At 42.7% G+C, this 25,556-nt stretch overlaps 2 protein-coding genes across 16 annotated transcripts in view; both read left to right on the top strand.

Moving 5' to 3' along the window:
- Positions 1-1,577: 1,577 nt before the first annotated feature.
- Positions 1,578-12,066, top strand: LOC110538964 (activating transcription factor 7-interacting protein 1). Of its 15 annotated transcripts, none has more exons than XM_090193521.1 (14): positions 1,588-1,848; positions 3,595-3,695; positions 4,556-4,709; positions 4,807-5,400; positions 5,820-6,013; positions 6,287-6,415; positions 6,530-6,604; positions 6,730-6,800; positions 7,084-7,265; positions 7,399-8,475; positions 8,601-8,726; positions 8,850-8,963; positions 9,049-9,116; positions 10,105-12,066. In XM_090193521.1, exons 3-14 carry the CDS (start codon positions 4,676-4,678, stop codon positions 10,594-10,596), a joined length of 3,156 nt encoding a protein of 1,051 aa, XP_090049647.1. In that variant the 5' UTR covers positions 1,588-1,848; positions 3,595-3,695; positions 4,556-4,675; the 3' UTR covers positions 10,597-12,066. The 15 variants fall into 15 exon arrangements, with proteins under 15 accessions (XP_036794382.1, XP_090049643.1, XP_036794383.1 ...); XM_090193520.1 differs by having other exon boundaries at positions 1,591-1,848; positions 5,817-6,013; XM_036938482.2 differs by lacking the exon at positions 1,588-1,848 and adding an exon at positions 2,946-3,122 and having other exon boundaries at positions 5,817-6,013.
- A 203-nt stretch (positions 12,067-12,269) lies between these two features.
- LOC110538963 (glutamate receptor ionotropic, NMDA 2B) overlaps positions 12,270-25,556 on the top strand; it is a 113,438-nt gene continuing 100,151 nt past the window's right edge. Inside the window, exon 1 of the mRNA XM_036938478.2 lies at positions 12,270-14,726. The gene's annotated coding sequence lies outside the window, so the exon portion shown is untranslated. The remainder of the gene's footprint in view (positions 14,727-25,556) is intronic.

The raw sequence follows: 25,556 nt of genomic DNA on the forward strand, positions 1-25,556 counted from the left end.
TGTCATGGGCATTTTACTGAGGAGTTGCTTCCGTCTGGCTACTCTACCATAAAGGCCTGATTGGTGGAATGCTGCAGAAATGGGAGAACCTTCCAGAAGGACAATCATCTCCACAGAAGAACTCTGGAGCTCTGTCAGAGTGACCATCGGGTTCTTGGTCACCTCCCTGACTAAGGCCCTTCTCCCCCGATTGCTCAGTTTGGCCTGGCGGCCATCTCTAGGAATAGTCTTGGTGGCTCCAAACTTCTTCCATTTAAGAATGATGGGGGCCACTGTGTTCTTTGGGATCTTCAATGCTACAGACATTTTTTGGTACCCGTCCCCAGATCTGTGCCTTGACACAATCCTGTCTTGGAGCTCTACGTACAATTCCTTTGACCTCATGGTTTTTGCTCCGATATGCACTGTCAACAGTGGGACCTTATATAGACTGGTGTGTGCCTTTTCAAATCATGTCCAATCAATTGAATTTACCACAGGTGGACTCCAATCAAGTTGTAGAAACATCTCAAGGATGATCAATGGAAACAGGACACACATGAGCTCAATTTCAAGTCTCATAGCAAAAGTCTGAATACTTATTCACATAAGGCATTCATTTTTTAATAAATGTGCAAACATTTCTAAAAACCGTCTGACCAGCCATCCAGCCGGCCCTACCCAGCTGTCTGGCCAATAGCCTACTTTATTGGAATCTCAATTGCTCAATCCCTCATGCATAGCTTGATTACTTGTGTTGCCCATGTTTGAATGGGCAAAATGGCAAAATGTATGACAAATAAAAACATGATTCTCACGATGTCCAAGATAAGTAATTTCAATTGAGCCAATGTTGTGGAGATTGTTGCTGTGTAAGATTTGTTTTAGCCTATAGTCGTTCATTCATAATGACAGGATACCTAACTAGAACACTTAATTTAATACACACATACATACATACATACATACATACATACATACATATTCGACAGCTGCCAAAATGGCTGACTGAAAGAACCTAAGCTGTTGATAAGCTGTTGATGTACTTATGTGTTAAACTATCAATTGAAAAGTATACATTATAAAATGCATACAAATATTCTAATACTAATCAAACAGTAAGAAAAAGTAGTAGTAAACACGCAGAAGCAATATGAGATGGTATTGAATCGTGTTAGTTTATTTCCCTCTGGGTATAGTTCCTCACAAGTTAGTAATGAGTATTCTGGGGACAATATTCAGGATAATAATGTTTTGTGATAAGGAGGAAAGAGAATGCCTGAAGCACAAGGCAGGATGGATTGAGATGGGACTGTTTTGTATGATGAGTATAGAGTAGGAGAGTAGCTAAAAAAAAGTAGATGACTCCTTTTCATGAAGAATGGTGCAATTGAAAGTGCCTTGAAACACCTATGTTTCCCTTTTCTGTTGTGGAATTCTGTTAATTCATACACCAACACTCAAACAAACCTGCCCTAAGGGGTGGGTTTAGTACTAAAATAAGACATGTGAATCTTAATGATACTTCTAATTGTAAACTTGAATATTGAACATGGTAGCCAAAAATGGTAGCCCCGCCTTCCTCTGTCTGGATTTCCCTCCACACTTCCTGCTTTGTTTGAGAGGGAGCGAATTGACGGACTGAATAGGCTAGCTGTGGAGTTTAGAACATACGAATATGGGCTGGGAAGTTTAGAACATACTAAGAATGTGCATGTTTTGAGTGATTGTGATTCACTCCCAGTCAGTGACAACAGACAGGATAAGGATAAGCAGTCAGGTCAAGTTAGGTTGTTAAATTACTGTGCAAGTTAGCACTTAGCAAGTTCTGGTCACTACAGGATCCTGTTTTGAAACTGGATGTAAAGGGTGAGTGACCTCATGTGTTTAACATTGAGTTATTGCATTAAGATATACTTTAATCTTGGTCTGTAAACTTCACTGAATGGATCATTTTATGTAAGTGGTGATGTATTGGTGAGGCCATTGAAGGCATCTGCATACCTTACTGATGTAGCAATTGTTGGTCCGTTAACGCAGCATTTTGACTTAAATATACTTACATAACTTAGTCCTCTTCATCTTCTACCGGTGGAGTGTCTTTTGCCACAGTCCGTGCCCTGTCCCATGAGACCCATCTACTCCAGCACAGCCACCACTGTCCATCAATATGTGTCCAAGCCATCATATCCTGAACGTCTTGATTTCAAGGGCAATGTTCCTACGGCCAGTCTTCTTATACATGTTCCATTAGAGATCATATTTTGTCAGTGCAAAGCAAACCATTGTGTGAAATATACCACTTCATAATTGAAATATCATAATACTCAACTTCAAGTTGTTTGAGGCACAGGAGTGTGTTGTGTGATTTCTGGGCTGGAACAAAAGCCTGTGCACTCCATGGCCCTCTAAGTAATGTCAGGATCAATAATTTAGCCAGCTAACTGAGAAAGATTGACTTCAAATGTAAACAGTACTGACTCAATATTCTCAATAATACATCATTTACTTTAGCTCTTTTGATAAACCAGAAAACAAACCGCTATAGCTGAGAGTTTGTTAGTTACCTGGCTAATTTATTGATTCTGCTTTGTGACATACACTGTAGGACTAGGCTGACCACGCCTTCCTTCACTTAGCCAACACCTGGTGCGACAAATCAACAGTAATCAATTAGTATGAAATTAAATTCAGGTGTGCAGACTGATAGTATCTACTGGACTTTTTCACTGGGAAACTAAAATCAAAAGTCGTACTTAGTCTAGCCCTTGATACTTAGTCTGAGTGTCCACAGGTGCATTTAATTGTCTCCTTTCACAGGGTAATCTAACTGGGCTAAATAGAATTTCATCCAAATGCAAAGGGAATCCCCCTATGAATGTTATCATAGGAGGATTACCCCATACCCTTGGGTTTGACAAGTCAATTCAGGTCCATGCTGTCAGAGGGGGGAGGGGGGGGGGGGTTCACATGGAGCTAATCTCTGAATCCCAGAACTAATCTTACTTAATTGTGTCAAATTCTCAATTAGGTTCTGGGGGGAAATTCCTGAAAAAAATATCAGAAACAAGTAAAGTCTCCACCCTCCTAAACAGAAACTCTTTACATGGAGCAAATGCGTCGCATTACATTTTCAGCTGCAGGTAGTACTGGATTTATATGATGGGGCAGTTTTAAGGAATGACATTCCTTGAGGGCAACATTACTTTTTCAATGATTTGAAAACTTGTACTAATGTCATTACAGATTCTTCCAACTCAATGGGGTTTATTTTATTGCTTTAAAAAAACTGAATCTTACTGGCTTTAAGAGCTGTCCTAAATTTGTCGAGATGACATGGCTAAGATGGCATGGCACTATGCAAGGCACCTTGATTGTTTGATTTGTTTTCATTCCTATTTTGATGAGAGGCAGTGGTAAGTATATGCAGAACTTACCGCTTAGTTGACTATAGCCTGGAAACCTGATGTTTTATTTAATGGAATTCTACATTGGGTATAAATTAGTGTTTGGATCAGGAAAGTTTCCTCTCACGACCTCTACAAGCCAGAATGTTGAATAAAATTGTGTTTTAACTAACTTTACTGTTTGTCTGTGTGATTGGTCTGTTTGCAGGTAGGAATGTGAGACAATATCCACAGGAAAGCATAATTCAATCCTCTTTTCAAAGTGCTGGTAGTGTTCAGATTTGTCACCTGAAGCATGCACAGAACCACGTAAGCATGAGCCTGGCGAGTATGCATGCGTACATGTATTTATCTTGTGTGAGTGCTTCAATGAAATTCAACGTCAGGTTTCCAGGCTAGGTTGGCTATTGCAAGTGAAGGGTAGGGTTCTTGTATCCTTCCTTCTCTCCACCCTGCTGCCTGCAGGCTTGGAGAAACAAGCAGCCTCTGTGAATGCTGCTTAGGTGACATGAAAGGTCAAAAGCGGTGAGGGAGGAGCACCCTTCTCAAATGGAACAGTAATCTGGGCTGTAAGCTCCTGCTGTCAACATAGCAGCATGGTGATTCGTTCAGAAACATCTCTTTTGCATAAAATATGTCTGAATTTTCAAACTAGCTTTCATTGGGAAGGCGGATCAAGCGTTTAAAAAAAATTGCATGTGAAAACAGAATCCTACTCTTTACTCCACCTGCACCTGCTTAACCCACTTTTTTTGTTTTGAGCCAGCGTCGGCCAGAGCAGGGCACCTGACTCACGCCCAGGAGGCATCCCGGTTCCAAAACAAATGCAATCGCTTTTCACCCGGTGCAAACACCTCCCACCGGGGCCAGATTTGAAACCCATCACTGAATCGCCTGCTTGAGTTGCCTGGCAGGCTTTGCACTCTACCAATCAGAGTTGACAGGGTGTAAAAAGGAGGAGGAGCTGCATGATTGTGGGCGTTTCCTATCTTGGACTCCCACTTCTATTTGAATTTAATACACTTCATTAATGAAGAGATGAATGAAAATGTTTCAGTTTTTCATTTGCATGAATCAAAAGCATTGAAATGCAATTAAGTTGAGTAAAACAAAAACAGAATTGTACATGATTGACCTTCTTTTGCTCTCTCATCTCTACCACCTTTCAGGTCAAGCATGGATGTTGCTGTTGCAGAGGAACCCCTGAGGAAAATCTTCAGAGCAAAAAAGACTATGAAAGTCAGCGATCGACGGCAACTGGAATCCCTTCACACCACTCTTTCCTCTCCATGCTCTTTCCCATCCCCACCTCAGCCATCAATGGTAAATGGGAAGCACTGTGAAGCTGTGTCTATGGAAGTAGATAAAGAAATACATGGAACTACACATACCACCACTCATGCCACTTCCTCCCTGACAGCCACATCCCTAACCACTGAGACCTCTGAGGAACCAACAGCCTCTGAATTACTGGTTTCTTCATCACAGAACATACACTCTGATGTAAAAGATGTTCAGGAAGAAGGAGAGGGGGACAAGGAGTCTACATTACCCAGCCTCGAGGTAGAAGACAAAATGAAGGGGGATAGAAATTCCAAGGAGGATGTTATTGTTTCCTCTCCAGTGAGTTCAGAGAAAACAGAAGCAGTAAGAGAGAGACAGGTTGATGGTATGGAAATGGACCTGGTACCAGGTACCACTCAGGACACAGTGCCCATATTGAACCCTGCCGCCTCCCTCCTCCTGTCTTCCAACACGGCTGTAGAGTCTGTCTCTTCCCCTTCGCTCTCCCCATCATACACGGCAGAGTCAGACCAGGAGGTCAGGCCAGGGTTCCTGGTGCTTAGTGAAGATGATGATGATGTCCAGGATGAGAGTGATGAGGAACAGAGGGAACGTGAAGGAGGAGTAGAAAAACTTGAGGTTAACATGAAGAAGCCAGAACAAATTGTAAGTGGTGCTCCAGTTGACTCTCCGTCCCCTTCATCACCAACGCCCCTTCAGATTGATGAAGGTAATCTTTTCCAATCCCAACTAAAGCACCAAAGTCATTATGTCAAGTTTAGATTATATGTTTATTTAATTTTTTAAACCTTTATTTAACTAGGCAAGTCAGTTAAGAACAAATTCTTATTTTCAATGATGGCCTAGGAACAGTGGGTTAACTGCCTTGCAGAACGACAGATTTTTTTGACCTTGTCAGCTCGGGGATTTGATCTTGCCACCTTTTGGTTACTAGACCAATGCTCTAACCACTAGGCTACCTGCTGCCCCAGATGTTAGCTAGGTTGCATGAATTTGTCATATTTCTGACTTCAACTGGCCTGTTGGATAGTGGAAATAATTTATTTTTCAAGAAGTTAGCTTAGATTATAGCGGTGTTTTGATAGTTGGATGATATTATAATGTGTTGTGTTCTCTCTAAACAAGAAGAGGAGGGTGCTGCTCTACAGAAGAAACGATCCTTGTCTGGAGACTCAGAGGATGGTGGTGAAAAACAGGGAGAAAGAGACTTGGAAGTGGTGGAGAGGCATAACAAGAGGCCCAGAGTAGACTGTGAAGAGCTGGAGGCTCATGTGGAGCTGAAGATCAGTGGGAGCGCTGAAAGGCAACACAAGCTAAAGAAGGTTGGTCCTCAATTGAGATGTTTTATTAAAAAAATAAAAATTTAAATAAACCACATCTCATTTCCCAAGTTGTAGTCATGTATCCTGAGTTGCATGGCATATTTTTGGCTTTAAAAAAATGTATAATAATAATATTTTTTTTATTGGTGCTAGCTTCTCGTGTTTTGGGTGTTATTTATAAAAAAATCTCTGGACCGATTTTAAGGTTAAACAAATCAAATAACCTTCCATCTTTTTACCTCACTTGTCCATTAAAATCCCTGTCCTCTGTAGGTGGTGCAGCAGCTTGTTGAGGAGCAGTTGTGTGTTCTGCAGCTCACACTATTTGACAAGAGTCTTCAGGGGCTCAGAGACAGACTGGACAAAATAGAAAAACACCCGAGTGCACTCAAGAGCCTGCAGGTCAGTTGTCAGAAGATGAGAAATAAAACACAAACAGGGTAATCTAGGATAAAGACATTGGGAATGTATTGCCCATTAGACAAGCAAATCCATGTTCCACGTGTGCCCTTTCAGGCAAAGATTGGCCGACTTTCTAAGAAAGTTGGAACTGCCATCCAGGCCAGGGAGAATGCCAAGAAACCTCCAGAGGTGAGTGAAAATGGAGGCAATTGATCTTTCAACGATGACTGTGATTTCAGAGGGAACTTGCTTTTTTGAAAGATTGATGGTACCATTGGAACTATATACAAAGTGCTTTTCCCTATATTCATCAGGTACTGTTGCCACCTACCTCTACTCATGCCACAGCAACCACCCCAGCAGAATCAGCAATTCTCGGCCTGAGGTAAGTCATTGGTTTGAAGTGTAGCAGCGTGTCCCAATTAATCAGAGGAAAAAAACATTTCACCAGAGGGTAACCCAAAGAAATAGGTGCATTGACAACGAAGATTCAATTTGTCATTGAGTTATTTGGGATAAAAGCAAATGATTGGATTTACAGTGATGTCATACTGTATCTCTCAGCATCCACTTATGTTTGTGTTCACCATCATTCTCCACTGAGCAGCCTTTTGATCAGCTTCCTGAATCCTCTGCCTGTAATCATTTCCTCTCCTCCTTGTAAACAGAACAATGGGGAACAACACATCGGATCCAAAGCGTAATGATCAGAGCAGTCAAACCCCTACTCCTGTACGTAATGATCAGGGCAGTCAAACCCCTACTCCTGTACGTAATGATCAGGGCAGTCAAACCCCTACTCCTCTACGTAATGATCAGGGCAGTCAAACCCCTACTCCTGTACCCACAGGTGAGTAGGAGGGAGTTACTCTGTTGGCAGGTTTCTCTTTATCTTAATCTGTGTGTTTTCTCTAACCAACTGATAGTATTATTGTATACGGTCTCTTCTTTTTAAAAATCTCAATTTCTTTTTCCTCCACAAGCCTCCTTGCTACCTTCCCCCTCTTCCACAGCCTCAGCCGGATCTCAACCCACATCCCAAACCTTGATGCTGAGCACCTGTGTTACCCCAACACCTGGCCCGTCCGCCTTCCCTCTCCAGTCATTCCTCATACAGCTGCCTGGTGGAGGGACAGCCATCCTTACCAACCCAACCAACTCTCAGCTAATCCCAGTGTGTGCACTTCCCGCCATGACGAGTTCCACCGTGACACCCACCACTGCCTTCCTCCTACAGAGGACTACTCCCTACACCCCTGCTGCTCCCAAGCCCCCCTCTGCTTCTGCCCTCTTATCTCATTTCGCTGCCATACCCACAACCACGACTACACCCACTGACACACCAGCTGCCACAACGTCCCACATGACCACACCCATAACCACACCCACATGCAGGGCCACAACCACACCCTGGGCCACAACCATAACCACACCCACATGCAGGGCCACAACCACACCCTGGGCCACAACTGTAACCACACCCACATGCAGGCCCACACCCAGGGCCACAACCGTAACCACACCCAGGGCCACAACCGTAACCACACCCAGGGCCACAACCGTAACAACACCCAGGGCCACAACCGTAACAACACCCAGGGCCACAACCGTAACCACACCCAGGGCCACAACCGTAACCACACCCAGGGCCACAACCGTAACCACACCCAGGGCCACAACCGTAACCACACCCAGGGCCACAACCGTAACCACACCCAGGGCCACAACCGTAACCACACCCAGGGCCGTAACCACACCCAGGGCCACAACCATAACCACACCCACACGCAGGGCCACAACCACACTCTGTGCCACACCCAATGTCTCCCACCCTGGAGCCACTGGGACAGTCAGCAGGCCCAGCTCCGGTGTGTCTGTCTCCGTCTGTGAGTCCATTCGGCTTGTGTCTGTGACGAACTCCACTTCAACTTCATCCTTGCCAAGATTCTCAATGCCAGCCACCACAGGCACTCAACCCTCTGTGCGACCAGCTGCCTCTGTGCATCAAGCTGCCTCAGTACAACTAGCTGCCCCTGTACCACATGTGCCTGCGAAAACAGGTTAGCTTACACCTCAGAAGTTTGGTTTCTTATCTTGGAAGAGTAAATGTAAATAGTTTGTTTTGCCCAGATTCTCAGTGTCATTCTAACTGAGAAGCTGTTTTCCTACACTCCTATGTATGTAGGTAGTGAATCTACAAACCCTCCTTCAGACTCCACACAGGCATCTCATCCTGCCAAATCAGAAGCATTCATAGACCTGACGGAGGAGGAGGAGGAGGAGGAGGATGATGATGATGATGATGTTCTAGGTAAGATTGAAATTGCCTTTCTCTCCCGCTTCCTTTTGGTGAGCAGTATTTTATGATATTATAGAGGCCAGAAGTGCAGTGAGTTGTACATCTCCTGAAGTTGTCCCCATGTGTTGTGTGCAGTTACTGGAGTGCTGAAGGCTCCGATGGCTTTGAAGGCCTCACCCTCGCCTTCAACAGCGGGTCAGCGAACAACAGCCACACAGCAAACCTCCACTTCAGTCGGCACACAGGCCGGTAGGTGGTGTCTTGTGCCAACACTGTCTGTGGTTATGTTGACAGAATACCCAGATTGTTTTTCTCTTTTTATTTATTGTTTCAGTGAGGTCATCTCTTGGTCAGACTTCAGCTGTTGGGTCTCCGCATGCTGTTTATCATCGCCCCCTGCAGGTGAGACTACCAAATATTTGAAAGCAGAGCAACTGTCTTTCAATACATGCGCTGCGTTTCAAACTCATAAGACACACCCTCCTCCACTTACCCTCGCCTTATGCAATTGGGGGAATACCCGCGGCCGTCTTTGTCGTCAGTCCAAATGATTAGCCAAGCAAGGGAAGTTGGCAACGTAAGCCCCTCAGCCCTTGTATTTGATCGAGTTTGTGAGTGTACAATTATGTTCACTCCGGGGCCTGAAACGCCCCATAATTCAATTTGCGTTGATTGTACATCCGCTAAGAAAAGTCAGCCTAAACTTAAAACCAACATTAATATGGAGAGTCAACATACAAGTGTAAGTAAAAACAAATGTAAATAAGTTAGAAATGGTGCTACTAATGCACATGACGGCTTAAACACTTATCATAAAAGTAATGATGTTTTTGTTTGGTTAGCTTTTGGAAATGATGGCTTGCGCACAACTTTCCCTGACATCACACTTATACATTGTAGTTTTCGATGTATCTGATATAGTAGGATGGCTAACATTCGATGTCTGCGGAGGCGTTGTCTTCTAGCCAAGATATGAAATGCAAACATAATTGACTGTAGAGCATATAAGGCACACACAACAGCTACCAGTGGTTCCATGATGACTGAAAACAACCGTGAGATGAACGAGTGACACATTTCCGGGCAAGAGCGGACCATTTTAAAATGAATTCCTTCTTCCATTGCCCCTTGCCCTGCAAGTGTCAACTTGTCAGATGTCATGATATGTCATCAGAAGTGTCAACTTAATTTGAGGGCTGAGGGGAGAGGGTGTGTCTTTGTCTTTTAAGTGTTTGGAATGCAGCCATGGAATACTGCATGTTCCAGAATGTTTTCCAATTGGAAGAAAATGTACACATTGGCCTATAATCAACCAAAGAGAGTCAACATAGCAAATGAATGTGAAAGGCTGAGTGAAAGTTGTAACATTTTCATCAAATTAATCTTTCAGGGCTCCCCATCTAAAAGTGTTGCCTCGGCAACATCCACTTCTTCATCTTCCACACCTTGCCCCCAGCCCTCTCCCCTTCCCCCCTTGCCTGTCCCACCTCAAACTATCAGCCTGCCCCTCGAAGCGGCCAGCACCAGCCCTCCACAGCAGCCTCTGCTCAAAATAACCCGTGTTCCGAGCCAGAATGACGGCATCGTGCTCTCCTGGTCTGTGACTGAGGTAGACAGGAGCTGTGCTGCCGTGGACAGCTACCACCTGTACGCCTACCACCAGGACCACTCTGGCCCCAGCACACACCCCCTACTCTGGAAGAAGATCGGGGAGGTGAAGGCCTTGGCTTTGCCCATGGCCTGTACACTCACACAGTTTGTCTCTGGCTCCAAGTACTACTTTGCAGTCCGTGCCAGGGACGTGTTTGGTCGCTTTGGACCGTTCTGTGAGCCTCAGTGCACTGACGTCTTAACGTCCCCTTCACCGAAAGCTCCAATTTAACCACACGCTAAGAATTAAGTTAAAATGTATTGTGTCAAGTTAAAACAAGAGGAGAAATGTTGATTCTGTAGATTTTTTTTTTCTGGTTACTTAGAAAGCCAAAGTGAGGAGTTCAGTAAAGCTTCTGGCAAAACGAATTGCTCTGTTTTCAAATGAATGTGTTTGGTATTTGTTTTATCAGAATTGTGCACTCAAATCATATTTGAGCCCAGGTGTTTACAAGAGTGACTTATCATTGGAATGTTACTGGGAAATGTTGTTGCCCATCTTGGTGAAATCGGTTGGCCCCATGTGACCACTGTCTGCCTGCCGTGTGTCTGCCTACCACATGGTAGCAGCATTGTACCAAAATTGTATCTTCAACACAGGACGAGAGGATTTGAAAATCAAATCTGAAATGGCCTGGTCCCGTTTCTGAACGATTATGGACAAAGTATTCTTCTCCTTCTAGTTTCCTGAAGGTATTTGAAAACTCAAACTTTTCTTTGCAATTGTCAGTCTAACGGAAAGAACATACTATGAAGGGCAGAATGACCATGTGGTAATACCCAGTAGTTTTGCGTCTCATGAGAAATGAGCCTGCTAAAGCCTATGTGACCTCTCTTTTCCTCCTGCTCAATTCCTGCTACTGGGAAGGACAAGTTCTACAGTTAAATTATACATGAGCTAGGGCCTCCTGTGTATGTGGGCACGTCCTGGGACATTTTTTTTTATGGATGTAATTTAATATCGTTTTTTTACCTTTTTAATTTGGCATGAACAGAACCAGTCATGATTTTCATATTGTCGAACAAACAACTTAAAAAAGTACGCTACCTGCGCACGTCAACTCCAAAATAATTCCAGCATCCTAATATTTGATGAATAGATGAATGGAAAGAGACATCTGTTACGAAACACCAAAAAGTGTAATGACATTCTGTGATTTTCATTAGGTCTACACTTTTGTAGCCTGAATTTATTGATCCGTCTTTGACAAAAGGACTTTTTTTTTTTGTAGAAAGAAAAGTTGGGGCGACTGAAAAGGGGCTGAGAGATGGAACTATCCCGGGATGACAAGTGCAACCACGTGGATATATATATATATATATATTAAACCATGACCGGCAGGGGTGTTCGTTTAATTTGGAGTACGCTTTTATTTTAAGATTTACCTCTAGCAGTACAAATTGCATTTTAAAGAAATAGTAGAATTGTTTAATTAGTATTATTTAGTGACCCTGCCCCCCACCCCAAAGTTTGACTTTGTTGCATTTAGGGGGACTCATGTCTCATTCAGGGGTCTGAGACACTCCTGGGTCCCATCCAATTTATACTGTCTGTTGATCGTTTTATGCTCTGTCTGATAGGGACATGTAAAGTCTTAATGGCTGGTTAGAAACATGTAAATAAATGCATTGGACCTGACAACAGAAAGGACCAAGAAATATTCAGACTATTGTAATTGTTCATTAAAATGTTTGTAAACTATACTGGTATATTGATACTTGACTCTAGGGGGAGCTAGTCCCTTATCAGTTTTATTCACACTAACACCAGTTCCTAGACATTTATTGGAAAGGCACCCCCTCCTCCTCCACTCTCTCAATGCATACTAATGCTGCTAGAGGACCCTCCTCCCTCCCACCCAGATTTCTCAGGGATGGGCGGGAGAGGGGACAGATAGCATTTTCAGTTCAGTAAGGCAGGCAATACTTATAGCCCCATGTCTTTTTCAGTAAGCAATATTGATGAGCCACTGCAACATGTCTAACCTGTGTGAGTGGTATGTACTAGACCAGAGCTAGAGGAAAAGAACATGTTTTCATCTGGATGGGGAGGCTTGTTTTGTTGAAAGAAGAAAGAAGATGAGCTGGGAGGGGGAATAACTGGCAACTGCCATTCCCCCCTTCCACATAGAGACAAGAAAAAACGGAGGCTACTGGAGTATTTGTTTTTTTCTTTCGTTCTTTGTTCTTCTTCTTCCTCATCGCCTTGCTGGGAGGTGCTTTATCTTTTCATTTGCTTGCTCTCTCCGTCCTCTGCCTCCTCATCTATTTCTCCATTTACCTGGTCTACAATTTCTTCTATTTATGAACGAGAAAAGGAAGGAAAGAGATTTTTTTTCCTTTTTTAATTTCCTTATCCATTCTCCCTTCCCTTACCATTCCTATAACTCCCAATCTTTCCCCCGTCACCCACGCTCCCCCTCCCCCCCCATTTCTCCACTCACTGTCCACCCCATAACTTTGGCTAGTTTTTGAATCCACCAGTGTTTCAATTATCCAGATTTTTCCACCAGAAAAGACAAGCTGGTTGACACTATTGACCTTTTTCATGTTTTTACCTTTTCCTATTTTGTACCTCTTCTTCTCCCACAATCCTTTGCATCTCTATTTTGGGGATTCTTATTTATATTTATAGGTAGGTCTCTTAGTGTTTAGTGTCCGTCTCAATCTGTTTGTGTGTGTTACGCATCCACATAACACACACACACACATGTTAATCCACAGTATGGCTTGGTAGAGGAATGGTTCTTTCATCAAATCATTCAGCTGGTACTTGTTTTCATGACATGCCATCCCCCTATGCTCTTTCTCTCCATTCCAAACATCACCTTTTTGCTTTTGACCTCCATCAAAACCAAAGTGATTCATCCTGCAACGCCTTCCTCTCTTCTCAGAGGAGCACATTTTCTCTCACTGTATTGCACAACAGTCTCTTCTTCTCCCATTAAATGTGTAACTGCCTCCGTTTCCTTATATTGTATCATTTTACTCACACACAGGAGAAGACTAATGCAAGGTCCCAAGGCAAACTCCATATCTAGCAAAAAAGAAATAAACCAATATATTATATTGTTCCCATCTCATCCTGCACCTCTTATGAAACAACTGCTGTCTGATGAAGACTGTCAAACATTATCTGTAGATCTGCGCTTAATACTCACTTGTTTCTCATTCTACTGGTCTGTCACCTGTGTATGCATCTCTCTCTACCCCCCCCCTCCCCCTCTCCTATCACTCTCACTCCCTCTGACACACAAGCACTCCAAGATAATGGACTAAAACCCTTGCTGCAATTCTTTACCTTTCAGAGGATCTTTTTTTTTAATGCTTTTCTCATCTGTCGCTCTCATTTTAAGCGCCGTTCATCTCTATCCCATTGTTGTTTTCCACCTACACCCCCACACTTTTAATTATCCAATCATTTCTTTATTTGTTGCTCCATTTTTCATTTGCCATCAGAAAATGATTCACATATCCTAATGTTCTATACGTTAGAGGGTCCTTTTGCTTTTCTGATATAATTTGAGAGTTCTGTTTACTTATATGGGGAATCATTTTTGTGAGTTATTACTGGGACTACTGTGATATATTTTAGTTAAGGGGCAGGTAATTTAGTGTAATAATTTTTGTGAGTTAATACTGGGACTACTGTGATATATTTTAGTTAAGGGGCAGGTAATTCAGTGTAATTATTTTTGGAACAATGTTTAGCAATAGAAGCAAAGTGTTGACAGGGTGGTGAAAAGGTTGTAGGGAACTGGTTTATTCTGAACTAACCAAAAAACGTAGACTTTTTGGTGTGAGAGGGACAGAGAGGGTGAGAGAGGGACAGAGAGGGTGAGAGAGAGTGAGAGAGGGACAGAGAGAGTGAGAGAGGGAAAGAGAGAGTGTATTAAACATAGCAATAGACATATACATAGATAAGTAGAGCAAACCACAATTCATTCTCTCTCCACCTCTTTATATTTCATTTTGTTCTTGATGGAGAATGTTATGATTCTCCTCTACATTATATGAAGATATTGGGGAATGGGATTTTTTAAATAAATATTCTTCACAGTGATAAATGCATTCTGGATGTAGCTGTTTTCCTGAGGAATTACTCTGTCTCGGATTGGACTCCAAATGAAAGCCTCTAATTAACTGTTAATTGAAATTCAGGACTTTTTGGTGTTTTTTCTCTGAATGGACTAAAGCTGATTTTAATACTTTTTTCCACTATTGAATTTTAATGGGATTTTACTATCAAGGATTAAGGACTCTCATCTTTTATCTTCTAGTGATATATTTGTGATTGTTACAATTTCTCCTATCTACAAACACAATTACATTTAGAATCACTCCGTATTAAGGGTTAATTAGGTGAGTACAGTGTCTCACTTACACACAAACTATCTCTATTGCTCTTCATTTTCTTGTCATTGATTCAATGGTATGTGTGCACACATTTTGTCGTTCAATGTGGCTGTTAACATAAATACTCCAAGTCTTTCATACATAGCATTGCACCACAGTGTGTCGGTGTGTGTGATAGAGAGAGGTGGATATTGATCGAGTTGAATGGTGGATTATCGAAGATCAGTCATTTCCCCTAAAATCTACCAAAATTATAGATGTTTTCCTTGGGCCTTTAATACCTTGTTTGAGGTCTTATAGATGTTAGTCTGTCCATAAAATCAAAAACTCTGATCTCATCACAGTCTTTCTATACATTTAGGCTACGTAATCTGTTTCTGGGTCGTTCCACCAATAGTGCCCTTTGAGTCCCTTTGATACCTTTATAAGTTCCCTTTAATATAGACCACGTGGACAATTCTATATTCTATCTGTTCAATCTATCTGTTCAATTCAATACATTTCCCCATGTTTTCGCCATCATTGTAAAGCCATAGTTATTTTGTTGCTTTGACAGTCATTTCTGAAGATGATTATTTATTTCTCATGATTTATGTTTCCAATTTCCCTCATTTTAAAGTCAACCTGTTACGTGAACCCAAAAGGCACTTTATTGGTGGAATGACCCATCTCCACACCTCATAAACAAGCTTCTATTTCTTTGCCTATATCTGTACTCTGTACTCTTTAAACCTTCTCCCCACCCACTCTCCAATGCAGTTCTAGACACTTCGGTTAATGTACTGTGTGTGTGTGTGTGTGTGTGTGTCACTGTAAGGGAGCGAGAGTGAGTCCATTGCCCTTTCCGCCTACCTCTCCCTGCAGCTTATCCGGTGAATACATCATTATTTCAAAGGAAAACGTCAATGTGTCGCAACGTACGGTATTATGCACTTTTCTTTGTTGTCTGTTTCCGCTTTGAGTTGAGAGCCTCAGCTCCGTGTGTCTGCTGCAACACACCCGCCTGTCCATCCTTCATATGTCCTGTGTGTTTGACCCCTTTTCTCTAATTCACTTTCCTATCATTTGGCTGACAGGGTTTGGATTTATACTGTGTGCTGAGAATTGGTCAAGGTTACAGCTCCATACGCGTCAAATCCACCCGGGACTTGGTCTTGTAATGCTTGCCATTATCCATGGTGCGTTCTATTTTGACCCTACATGTGACTAAGAGTCTAGCTGCAGATGGGCCCATAAGCCCGTGTAGACTGTCATACCTGTCAGTAACATCGCAATGAGGCTAGATGGTTGGCCAATGTGTAGCTATGGGCTCAACCACAAGGTTCTTGTGGGTCTCCTAAAAGGAAAAAACAACAACAATGGGTAGAAAGTTGATTATCATTAAACTGATAGAATTGAATACAATGGTTTTTACTAGTGTTAACGTTTTATGTGTTTGTATGGGCCCATCCATCCCTTAGATTGTGGTTGTACCTGAAATGGTTGGACTGATCCTCTTGGGCTTCAATTCCACATGTTGTGTGGACTTTCTGTGGTCTGTGCATATCCTGAATATTTTCAGGTCCTCTGTAGCTCAGTTGGTAGAGCATGGGGCTTTGCAATGCCAGGACTGTGAGTTGGATCCCCGGGACCACCCGTATGTAAAATATTTGCATGCGTGACTGTAAGTCGCTTTAGATAAAAGTATCTGCTAAATGGCATATTATTATTTCCATAAATAGACATATTCTAAAATGCCATTTGGCACAGCAGGACCACTGGATGTGAATTATTCAGGATGCGTTCTGAAATTGTTTAACCTAAGTAACCATTTAAATACGCTGGAGTTTCATCCTAAAACATAGAAGTGTGCATATGATCTCCACCATCAAAAAGACAACGTTGTCCTGCATCTTCTACGTTTCATGTGCTGCAGCCGTTGCTGACTCAATAGCAAGACCAGGAGACAGCAGGGGCTGTGAACATTCAGAATCTCCATTCAACCTCCCGTAATCTTTGTCACTCGCTATGCTGTCTAACACAGACAGGGCCTAACCCATGTCTTAGGCCTACTTCTTCCCTAAGATTATGAAACCATCTCAAACTTAGAGTAGTCTGTCAGTCTCCCTCTCATTCAACCCACTGAATGCATCTGTGGATCAGACACTGGGCTTGCTCACTTGGTGATTGGAGGGAGCTACAGTATATGGGGCGAGGAGACTATTTATTGGCAGTTTATTCACTCCAAGACTGGAGAATATGGGTCATGATCTGCTATAAAAAGTCTGTTTAATAATTCATCATAGCTGATTAAGAAGAGTCGTATTGACACAACAACGTAAGAGAGGCTATAACTACAGGAAAATGTGTACAGCATTTATATCATTTTGTGTGTATTAATGGGTAGAAATAGTGGCTGGATGGTAGCTTTCTCTATTATTTTTCTCTAACGTTTCCATTTAGGGTCACCCTCTTGGTTTATGTGTTAAGTGTATGTCACTGTGAATATGTTGTGTACAGCATGTGTCGGTGTGAGGCCTATCAATCTATTAAATATAGAACTTATCTGTTTCCCTAGAGACATAGTTCATTATTTATCAGCATATTTAATTCATAATTTATTTACCTAAAGTATGGCCTATGCAACATGCCCTTGAACAGACAAATCCACTTTCATTCATTGAGAAATTGCTTGTAGGGTATTTTGAGATATGCATGGGTATAATTAGGATTAATAAAAGTTATTCATTACACTCCTGCTGTACTAAGGGGGAATGGAGACAATTTAGTACATACAGTGCATTTTGGTAAAATACATAATTGCTTGTACTGAAGGGAAACAGCATCACTTGTTGGCCTCGTCAGTGTAGAGAAGCGTCAGGTGTGGTTGTGTGCAAGCACCAATCAGAGTGCCTGCTGGAATTTGGACCTACACTGGGTATAAAGAGCCGAGTGTTCTAATGGAAGCTCTCATTCACTGTCTGTCTGACCCAGCAAGAAAGCACATGCCTATCTCGAAGTTCCCATGAATCACATTTAGGACCTCTGAAGCCTATTGCCAAATTCACCATGTGTGTGGTTGCACTTCCATTTATGTGTTCCCATCCTCCCTATTCCTTGTTCATCAATAACAGATCCGCTGCAGTCAGATGGAAACTCTATAGCAACAAATACGCATCGCAGAAAAGGGGTAAAATAAGAAAAGTAGAGCTTTGGAGAGCAATTACATTGAACATCGCTTTACACTGTGACCCAACAAGGATTTAGCGCTCGTGCCGTTTTCCCTGAAACCACTGAGTGTTTTGAGGCGCGAAAATCCAACTACATTCTCAATCAACTGATAGAAAGGATTAGGATTTAGCGAAGAGATAAATCAAAGGAAGGTTCATTTTGAATCTCTCCACACCGTTCATGCTCTGCCAAATTCGGTAATAAATGCTCCATTTCATGAGGTATCGGAGCCAATATGTGTCAATTAATATTCTCAATTTAACACTGAAAAAGCTATAGAGTAGGCCGGACAGGAGGGAGATAAACTAAACTTGAAATCCGAGTCAATTACACATAAAAAAAAAACAGGAGAGCAGTACATTCTACAGGAGAGCAGTACATTTGGAAAGGTTGTTGTCTAACCTTTACAACCAGGGTCAGTGTCATGTACAGTGTTTTATAGCGTAGTTTAACCATGTACCATGAGTAAAATGACATCCCTACTCTCTGATAATTGAAAACATGTCACATTGAGCCAGGACTCCATAGTCTTGGGGGGGGGGGGGGTAGCCTACTCAGTAATATTTTGTAATGTTCACACATACAGTGCCTTCGGAAAGTATTCAGACCCCTTGACTTTTTCCACATTTTGTTACTTTACAGCCTTATTCAAAATGTATTTACTCAGTACTTTGTTGAAAAACCAGTGATTACAGCCTCGAGTCTTCTTGGGTATGGCGCTACAAGCTTGGCATACTTGTATTTGGGGAGTTTCTCTCATTCTTCTCTGCAGATCCTCGCTGCACAGCTATTTTCAGGTCACTACAGAGATGTTCGATCGGGTTCAAGTCTGGGCTCTGGCTGAGCCACTCAAGAACATTCAGAGACTTGTCCAGAAGCCACGCCTGCGTTGTCTTGGCTGTGTGCTTAGGGTCGTTGTCCTGTTGGATGGTGAACCTTTGCCCCAGTCTGAGGTTGTCAGAGCTCTGGAGCAGGTTTTCATCAAGTATCTCTCTGTACTTTGCTCCGTTCATCTTTCCCTCATTCCTGACTAGTCTCCCAGTCCCTGGCGCATAAAAACATCCCTGCAGTATGATACTGCCACCACCATGCTTCACCATAGGGATGGTGCCAGGTTTCCTCCAAACGTGGCATTCAGGCCAAAGAGTTCAATCTTGGTTTCATCAGATCAAAGAATCTTGTTTCTCATGGTCTGAGAGTCTTTAGGTGCCTTTTGGCAAACACCAAGCGGGCTGCCATGTGCCTTTTACAGAGGAGTGGCTTCTGTCTGGCCACTCTACCATAAAGGCCTGATTGGTGGAGTGCTGCAAAGATGGTTGTCCTTCTGGAAGATTCTCCCATCTCCACAGAGGAACTCTGGAGCTCTGTCAGAGTGACCATCGGGTTCTTGGTCACCTCCCTGGCAAAGGCCCTTCACCCCCGATGGCTCAGTTTGGAATAGTCTTGGTGGTTCCAAACTTCTTCCATTTAAGAATGATGGAGGACACTGTGTTCTTGGGTACCTTCAATTCTGCAGACAGTTTTTGGTACCCTTCCCCAGATCTGTGCCTCAACACAATCCAGTCTCAGAACTCTACAGACAATTCCTTTGACCTCATGGCTTGGTTTTTGCTCTGACATGCTTTGTCAACAGAGGGAGGTGTATGCCTTTCCAAATAATGTCCAATCAATTGAATTTACCACAGGTGGGCTCCAATCAAGTTGTAGAAACAACTCAAGGATGATCAATGGAAACAGGATGCACCTGAGCTAAATTTGAGCGAAGGTTCTAAATACTTACGTAAATAAGGTATTTTAAAAATAATAATAATAATAATGTTTTCGCTTTGTCATTATGGGGTATTGTGTGTAGATTGATGAGAATTTTTTTTAATTTAATGGTGGCCTGAGCCTTCAACTGACCTGAGCCCTAGGACCATGCCCCAGGACTACCTGACATGATGACTCCTTGCAGTCCACCTGACCGTGCTGCTGCTCCAGTTTCAACTGTTCTGCCTTATTATTATTATTATTATTAGACCATGCTGGTCATTTATGAACATTTGAACATCTTGGCCATGTTCTGTTATAATCTCCACCCGGCACAGCCAGAAGAGGACTGGCCACCCCACATAGCCTGGTTCCTCTCTAGGTTTCTTCCTAGGTTTTGGCCTTTCTAGGGAGTTTTTCCTAGCCACCGTGCTTCTACACCTGCTTCTACACCTGCATTGCTTGCTGTTTGGGGTTTTAGGCTGGGTTTCTGTACAGCACATTGAGATATCAGCTGATGTACGAAGGGCTATATAAATACATTTGATTTGATTTGATTTAATGCATTTTAGAATAAGGCTGTAATGTATAATATTTAACATTTTGTTTGGGGGAAGGTGGTGAATAGCCTTCTCAGTATTATCTTGTAATGTTACCCTATAGGACTAGATGCTTAAAATAACCTTGTTTTGACATGACATGACATGAACATTTGTAGAAGTAGCCTAGTAAGCCATTGACTCCACCCCATCCATTTAATGGATTCCTTTTTCATAATGCTAAAAATACTGTAGGCCTACAGTGAGTGAAAAAAGTATTTGATCCCCTGCTTTTGTACATTTGCCCACTGACAAAGAAATGATCAGTCTATAATTTTAATAGTAGGTTTATTTGAACAGTGAGAGACAGAATCCAGAAAAACGCATGTAAAAAATGTTATAAATTGATTTGCATTTTAATGAGGGAAATAAGTATTTGACCCCCTCTCAATCAGAAAGATTTCTTGCTCCCAGGTGTTTTTTATACAGGTAACGAGCTGAGATTAGGAGCACACTCTTAAAGGGAGTGCTCCTAATCTCAGTTTGTTACCTGTATAAAAGACACCTGTCCACAGAAGCAATCAATCAATCAGATTCCAAACTCTCCACCATGGCCAAGACCAAAGAGCTCTCCAAGGATGTCAGGGACAAGATTGTAGACCTACACAAGGCTGGAATGGGCTACAAGACCATCGTCAAGCAGCTTGGTGAGAAGGTGACAACAGTTGGTGCGATTATTCACAAATGGAAGAAACACAAAAGAACTGTCAATCTCCCTCGGCCGTGGGCTCCATGCAAGATCTCACCTCGTGGAGTTGCAAGGATCATGAGAACGTTGAGGAATCAGCCCAGAACTACACGGGAGGATCTTGTCAATGATTTCAAGGCAGCTGGGACCATAGTCACCAAGAAAACAATTGGTAACACACTATGCCGTGAAGGACTGAAATTCTGCAGCGCCTGCAAGGTCCCCTTGCTCAAGAAAGCACATATACATGCCCGTCTGAAGTTTGCCAATGAACATCTGAATGATTCAGAGGACCACTGGGTGAAAGTGTTGTGGTCAGATGAGACCAAAATTGAGCTCTTTGGCATCAACTCAACTCGCTGTGTTTGGAGGAGGAGGAATGCTGCCTATGACCCCAAGAACACCATCCCCACCGTCAAACATGGAGGTGGAAACATTATGCTTTGGGGGTATTTTTCTGCTAAGGGGACAGGACAACTTCACCGCATCAAAGGGATGATGGACAGGGCCATGTACCGTCAAATCTTGGGTGAGAATCTCCTTCCCTCAGCCAGGGCATTGAAAATGGGTCGTGGATGGGTATTCCAGCATGACAATGACCCAAAACACACGGCTAAGGCAACAAAGGAGTGGCTCAAGAAGGAGCACATTAAGGTCCTGAAGTAGCCTAGCCAGTCTCCAGACGTTAATCCCATAGTAAATATGTGGAGGGAGCTGAAGGTTCGAGTTGCCAACGTCATCCTCGAAACCTTAATGACTTGGAGAAGATCTGCAAAGAGAAGTGGGACAAAATCCCTCCTGAGATGTGTGCAAACCTGGTGGCCAACTACAAGAAACGTCTGACCTCTGTGATTGCCAACAAGGGTTTTGCCACCAAGTACTAAGTCATGTTTTGCAGAGGGTTCAAATACTTATTTTCCTCATTAAAATGCAAATCAATTTATACAATTTTTGATTTTTTTGTTGTTATTCTGTCTTTCACTGTTCAAATAAACCTACCATTAAAATTATAGACTGATAATTTCTTTGTCAGTGGGCAAACGTACAAAATCAGCAGGGGATCAAATACTTTTTTCCCCTCAATGTATCTCTAGCCCGTTCATAGACGGTCATGTTAAACGTACAGTGCCTTCAGAAAGTACACACCCCTTGACATTTTCACATTTTGTTGTGTTACAGCCTGCATTTAAAATTGATTCAATTGAGATTGTTTTGTCACTGGCCTGCACACAATACCCTATAATGTCAAAGTGGAATTATGTTTTTCGAAATGTTTACAAATTCATTTAAAATGAAAAGCTGAAATGTCTTGCGTCAATAAGTACCCTTTGTTATGACAAGCCTAAATAAGTTCAGGAGTGAAAATGTGCTTAACAGGTCACATAATAAGTTGCATGGACTCACTCTGAATGACTACCTTATCTCTGTACCCTACACATAAAATGATCTCTAAGGTCCCTCCGTCGGGCCTCCCGAGTGATGCAGTGGTCTAAAGCACTGCATCGCAGTGCTAGCTGTGTCACTAGAGATTCTGGGTTTGAGTCTGAAATGTTGTGCAGAAATTTGTTTTACATCCCTGTTAGTGAACATTTCTCCTTTGCCAAGATGATCCATCCACCTGAGAGGTGTGACATATCAAGAAGCTGATTAAACAGCATGATCATTACACATGTGCACCTTGTGCTACAGAAAATAAAAGGCCACATTAAAATGTGCAGTTTTGTCACACAACACAATGCCAAAGATGTCTCACGTTTTGAGGGAGCTTGCAATTGCCATGCTGACTGCAGAAATGTCCACCAGAGCTGTTGCTAGATAATTTAATGTTAATTTCTCTACCATAAGCCACCTCCAACTTCGTTTTGGAGAATTTGGCAGTACATACAAATGGCCTCACATTTGCAGACCACGTTTAACCACACCAGCTCAGGACCTCCACATCTGGCTTCTTCACCTGCAGGATTGTCTGAGACCAGCCACGCGGATAGCTGATGAAACTGTGGGTTTGCACAACCAAAGAATTTCTGCAGAAACTGTCAGAAACCATCTCAGGGATGCTCATCTGCTTGCTCGTCGTCCTCACCATAGTCTTGACCTGACTGCAGTTCGCCGTCGTAACCAACTTCAGGGGCAAATGCTCTCCTTCAATGGTCACTGGCACACTGGAGAAGTGTGCTCTTCATGGATGAATCCCGGTTTCACCTGTACCGGGCAGATGGCAGACTGCATGTATGGTGTTGTGTGGGTGAGCGGTTTGCTGATATCAGTGTTGTGAACAGAGTGCCCCATGGTGGCGTTAGAGTTAGGGTATGGGCAGGCATAAGCTACGGACAATGAACACAATTTTGTCGATGGCAATTTGAATGCACAGAGATACTGTGACGAGATCCTGAGCCATTCACCTCATGTTTAAGCGGAATAATGCACGGCCCCATATTTCAAGGATCTGTACACACTTCCTGGAAGCTGAAAATGGCACAGTTCGTCAATGGCCTGCTTACCAGACGTCATCCATTGAGCATGTTTGGGATGCTCTGGATCGATGTGTATGACAGCATGTTCCAATTCCCTCCAATATCCAGCAACTTCTAACAGCCATTGAAAAGGAGTGGGACAACATTCCAAAGGCCACAATCAACAACCTGATAAATTCTATGCGAAAGAGATGTCACACTGCATGAGGCAAATGGTGGTCACACTAGATACTGACTAGTTTTCTGATTCACGCCCCTACCCTATTTAAGGTATATGTGACCAACAGATGGTTCCAAAGAAGTTTGAAACCACCAAGACTCTTCCTAGAGCTGGCTGCCTGGCCAAACTGAGCAATCGGGGGAGAAGGGCCTTGGTCAGGGAGGTGACCAAGAGCCCAATGGTCACTCTGACAGAGCTCCAGGAGAGATGGGAGAATCTTCCAGAAGGATAATCATCTCTGCAGCACTCCACCAATCAGGCCTTTATGGTAGAGTGGCCAGACAGAAGCCACTCCTCAGTAAAAAGCACATGGCAGCCCGCTTGGTGTTTTCCAAAAGGCATTTAAAGTACTCTCAGATCATGAGAAACGAGATTCTCTGGTCTGATGAAACCAAGATTGAACTCTTTGGCCTGAATGCCAAGCGTCACATCTGGAGGAAACCTGGCACCATCCCTACAATGAAGCATGGTGGCAGCATCATGCTGTGTGGATGTTTTACAGTGTCAGGGACAAGGACACTAGTCAGGATCGAGGGAAAGATGATCGGAGCAAAGTACAGAGAGATCCTTGACGAAAACTTGCTCCAGTGCGCTTAGGACCTCAGACTGGGGCGAAGGACAATGACCCTAAGCACACAGCCAAGACAACACAGGAGTGGCTTTGGGACAAGTCTCTGAATGTCCTTGAGTGACCCAGCCAGAGACCGGACTTTCACCCGATCAAACATCTCTGTAGAGACCTGAAAACAGCTGTGCAGCGACACTACCCATCCAACCTGAGAGGTTGAGAGGATCTGCAGAGAAGAATGGGACAAACTCCCCAAATACAGGTGTGACAAGTTTTATACCCAAGAAGAATCAAGGCTGTAATCGCTGCCAAAGGTGCTTCAACAAAATAATGAGTAGGGTCTGAATACTTACGTAATATTTAAGTTTTGAATTTTTTATAAAATTGCAGAAATGTCATAATGACAAAATGCTTTGTCATTATGGGGTATTGTGTGTAGATTGATGAGGGGGTAAAACGATTTAATCAATTTTAGAATAAGGCTGTAACGTAACAAAATGTGGAGAAAGTCAGTGCGTCTGAATACTTCCCGAAGGCATTGTAAATCTGCTTGAAAATCTACCAATGATCAACAACCAATTTGACAGAGCTTGAACAATTTTGAAACGAATAGTGACAGGCATATTTACCCAGATAGACTCACAGCTGTAATTGCTGACAAAGGGGATTCTAACAGGTATTGATTCAGAGGATTAAATACTTATCTAATCAAGATATATTACGTTTTTTATGTTTCATACATTTTTATGTTTCATACCATTTTTTCTCCACTATGACTACAGTATTTTTTGTAGATCATTGACAAACAGTTACAATTAAATACATTTTAATCCCTCTTTACAGCAAAATATGAAAAAAGTGAATACTATCTGAAGGCACTGTATACCGTCTGTCCATAAACCTGTCTGCCGCCCAAGACAAAGTCTCCGACGCTGTTCTGAAGCTTTGTCTGAACGTCACTATGCCTCGCTTGCCATACGGTTTTGGAAACATGTAGAACTTAACTTTCACATCAGTGAGAAAGAATAATAATACATCAAAAAACTACTTTAAACAGTGTACAGTAAGTGTATATTTTGCATTTGTGAAGTTATTTTGATTTGAGAATAGAGGGCTTTAAATTTCCAAAAATGGATCGCAAGCGAGGATTATTAACGTTTTCAAACGTTAAACAGAGCATCGGGATTGTAGTTAACATGGACCCTGCTGTGGTCTGTACCTTCAGCTGAGAACCCAGGAGTGGGAAGCTGTAAGTCCCTTTAGGCTAGCTCTTGAGAACCCAAGGATGGCCAATCTCAAATGCCTATGTACACGATTATATCAAGACA

This window comes from Oncorhynchus mykiss, chromosome 12 (assembly GCF_057628025.1).
Source record: "Oncorhynchus mykiss isolate SJ-2025 chromosome 12, ASM5762802v1, whole genome shotgun sequence".
Classification (NCBI taxonomy): domain Eukaryota; kingdom Metazoa; phylum Chordata; class Actinopteri; order Salmoniformes; family Salmonidae; genus Oncorhynchus; species Oncorhynchus mykiss.

Excerpts from the sequence above, each read along its gene's own strand:
- LOC110538964 (XM_036938482.2), top strand. The coding sequence starts at position 3,086 with ATGGAGCAAATGCGTCGCATTACATTTTCAGCTGCAG. Across the intron at positions 6,014-6,286 it reads GGCAACACAAGCTAAAGAAG|GTGGTGCAGCAGCTTGTTGA; the intron begins GTTGGTCCTCAA and ends TGTCCTCTGTAG. Across the intron at positions 6,416-6,529 it reads GTGCACTCAAGAGCCTGCAG|GCAAAGATTGGCCGACTTTC; the intron begins GTCAGTTGTCAG and ends GTGCCCTTTCAG.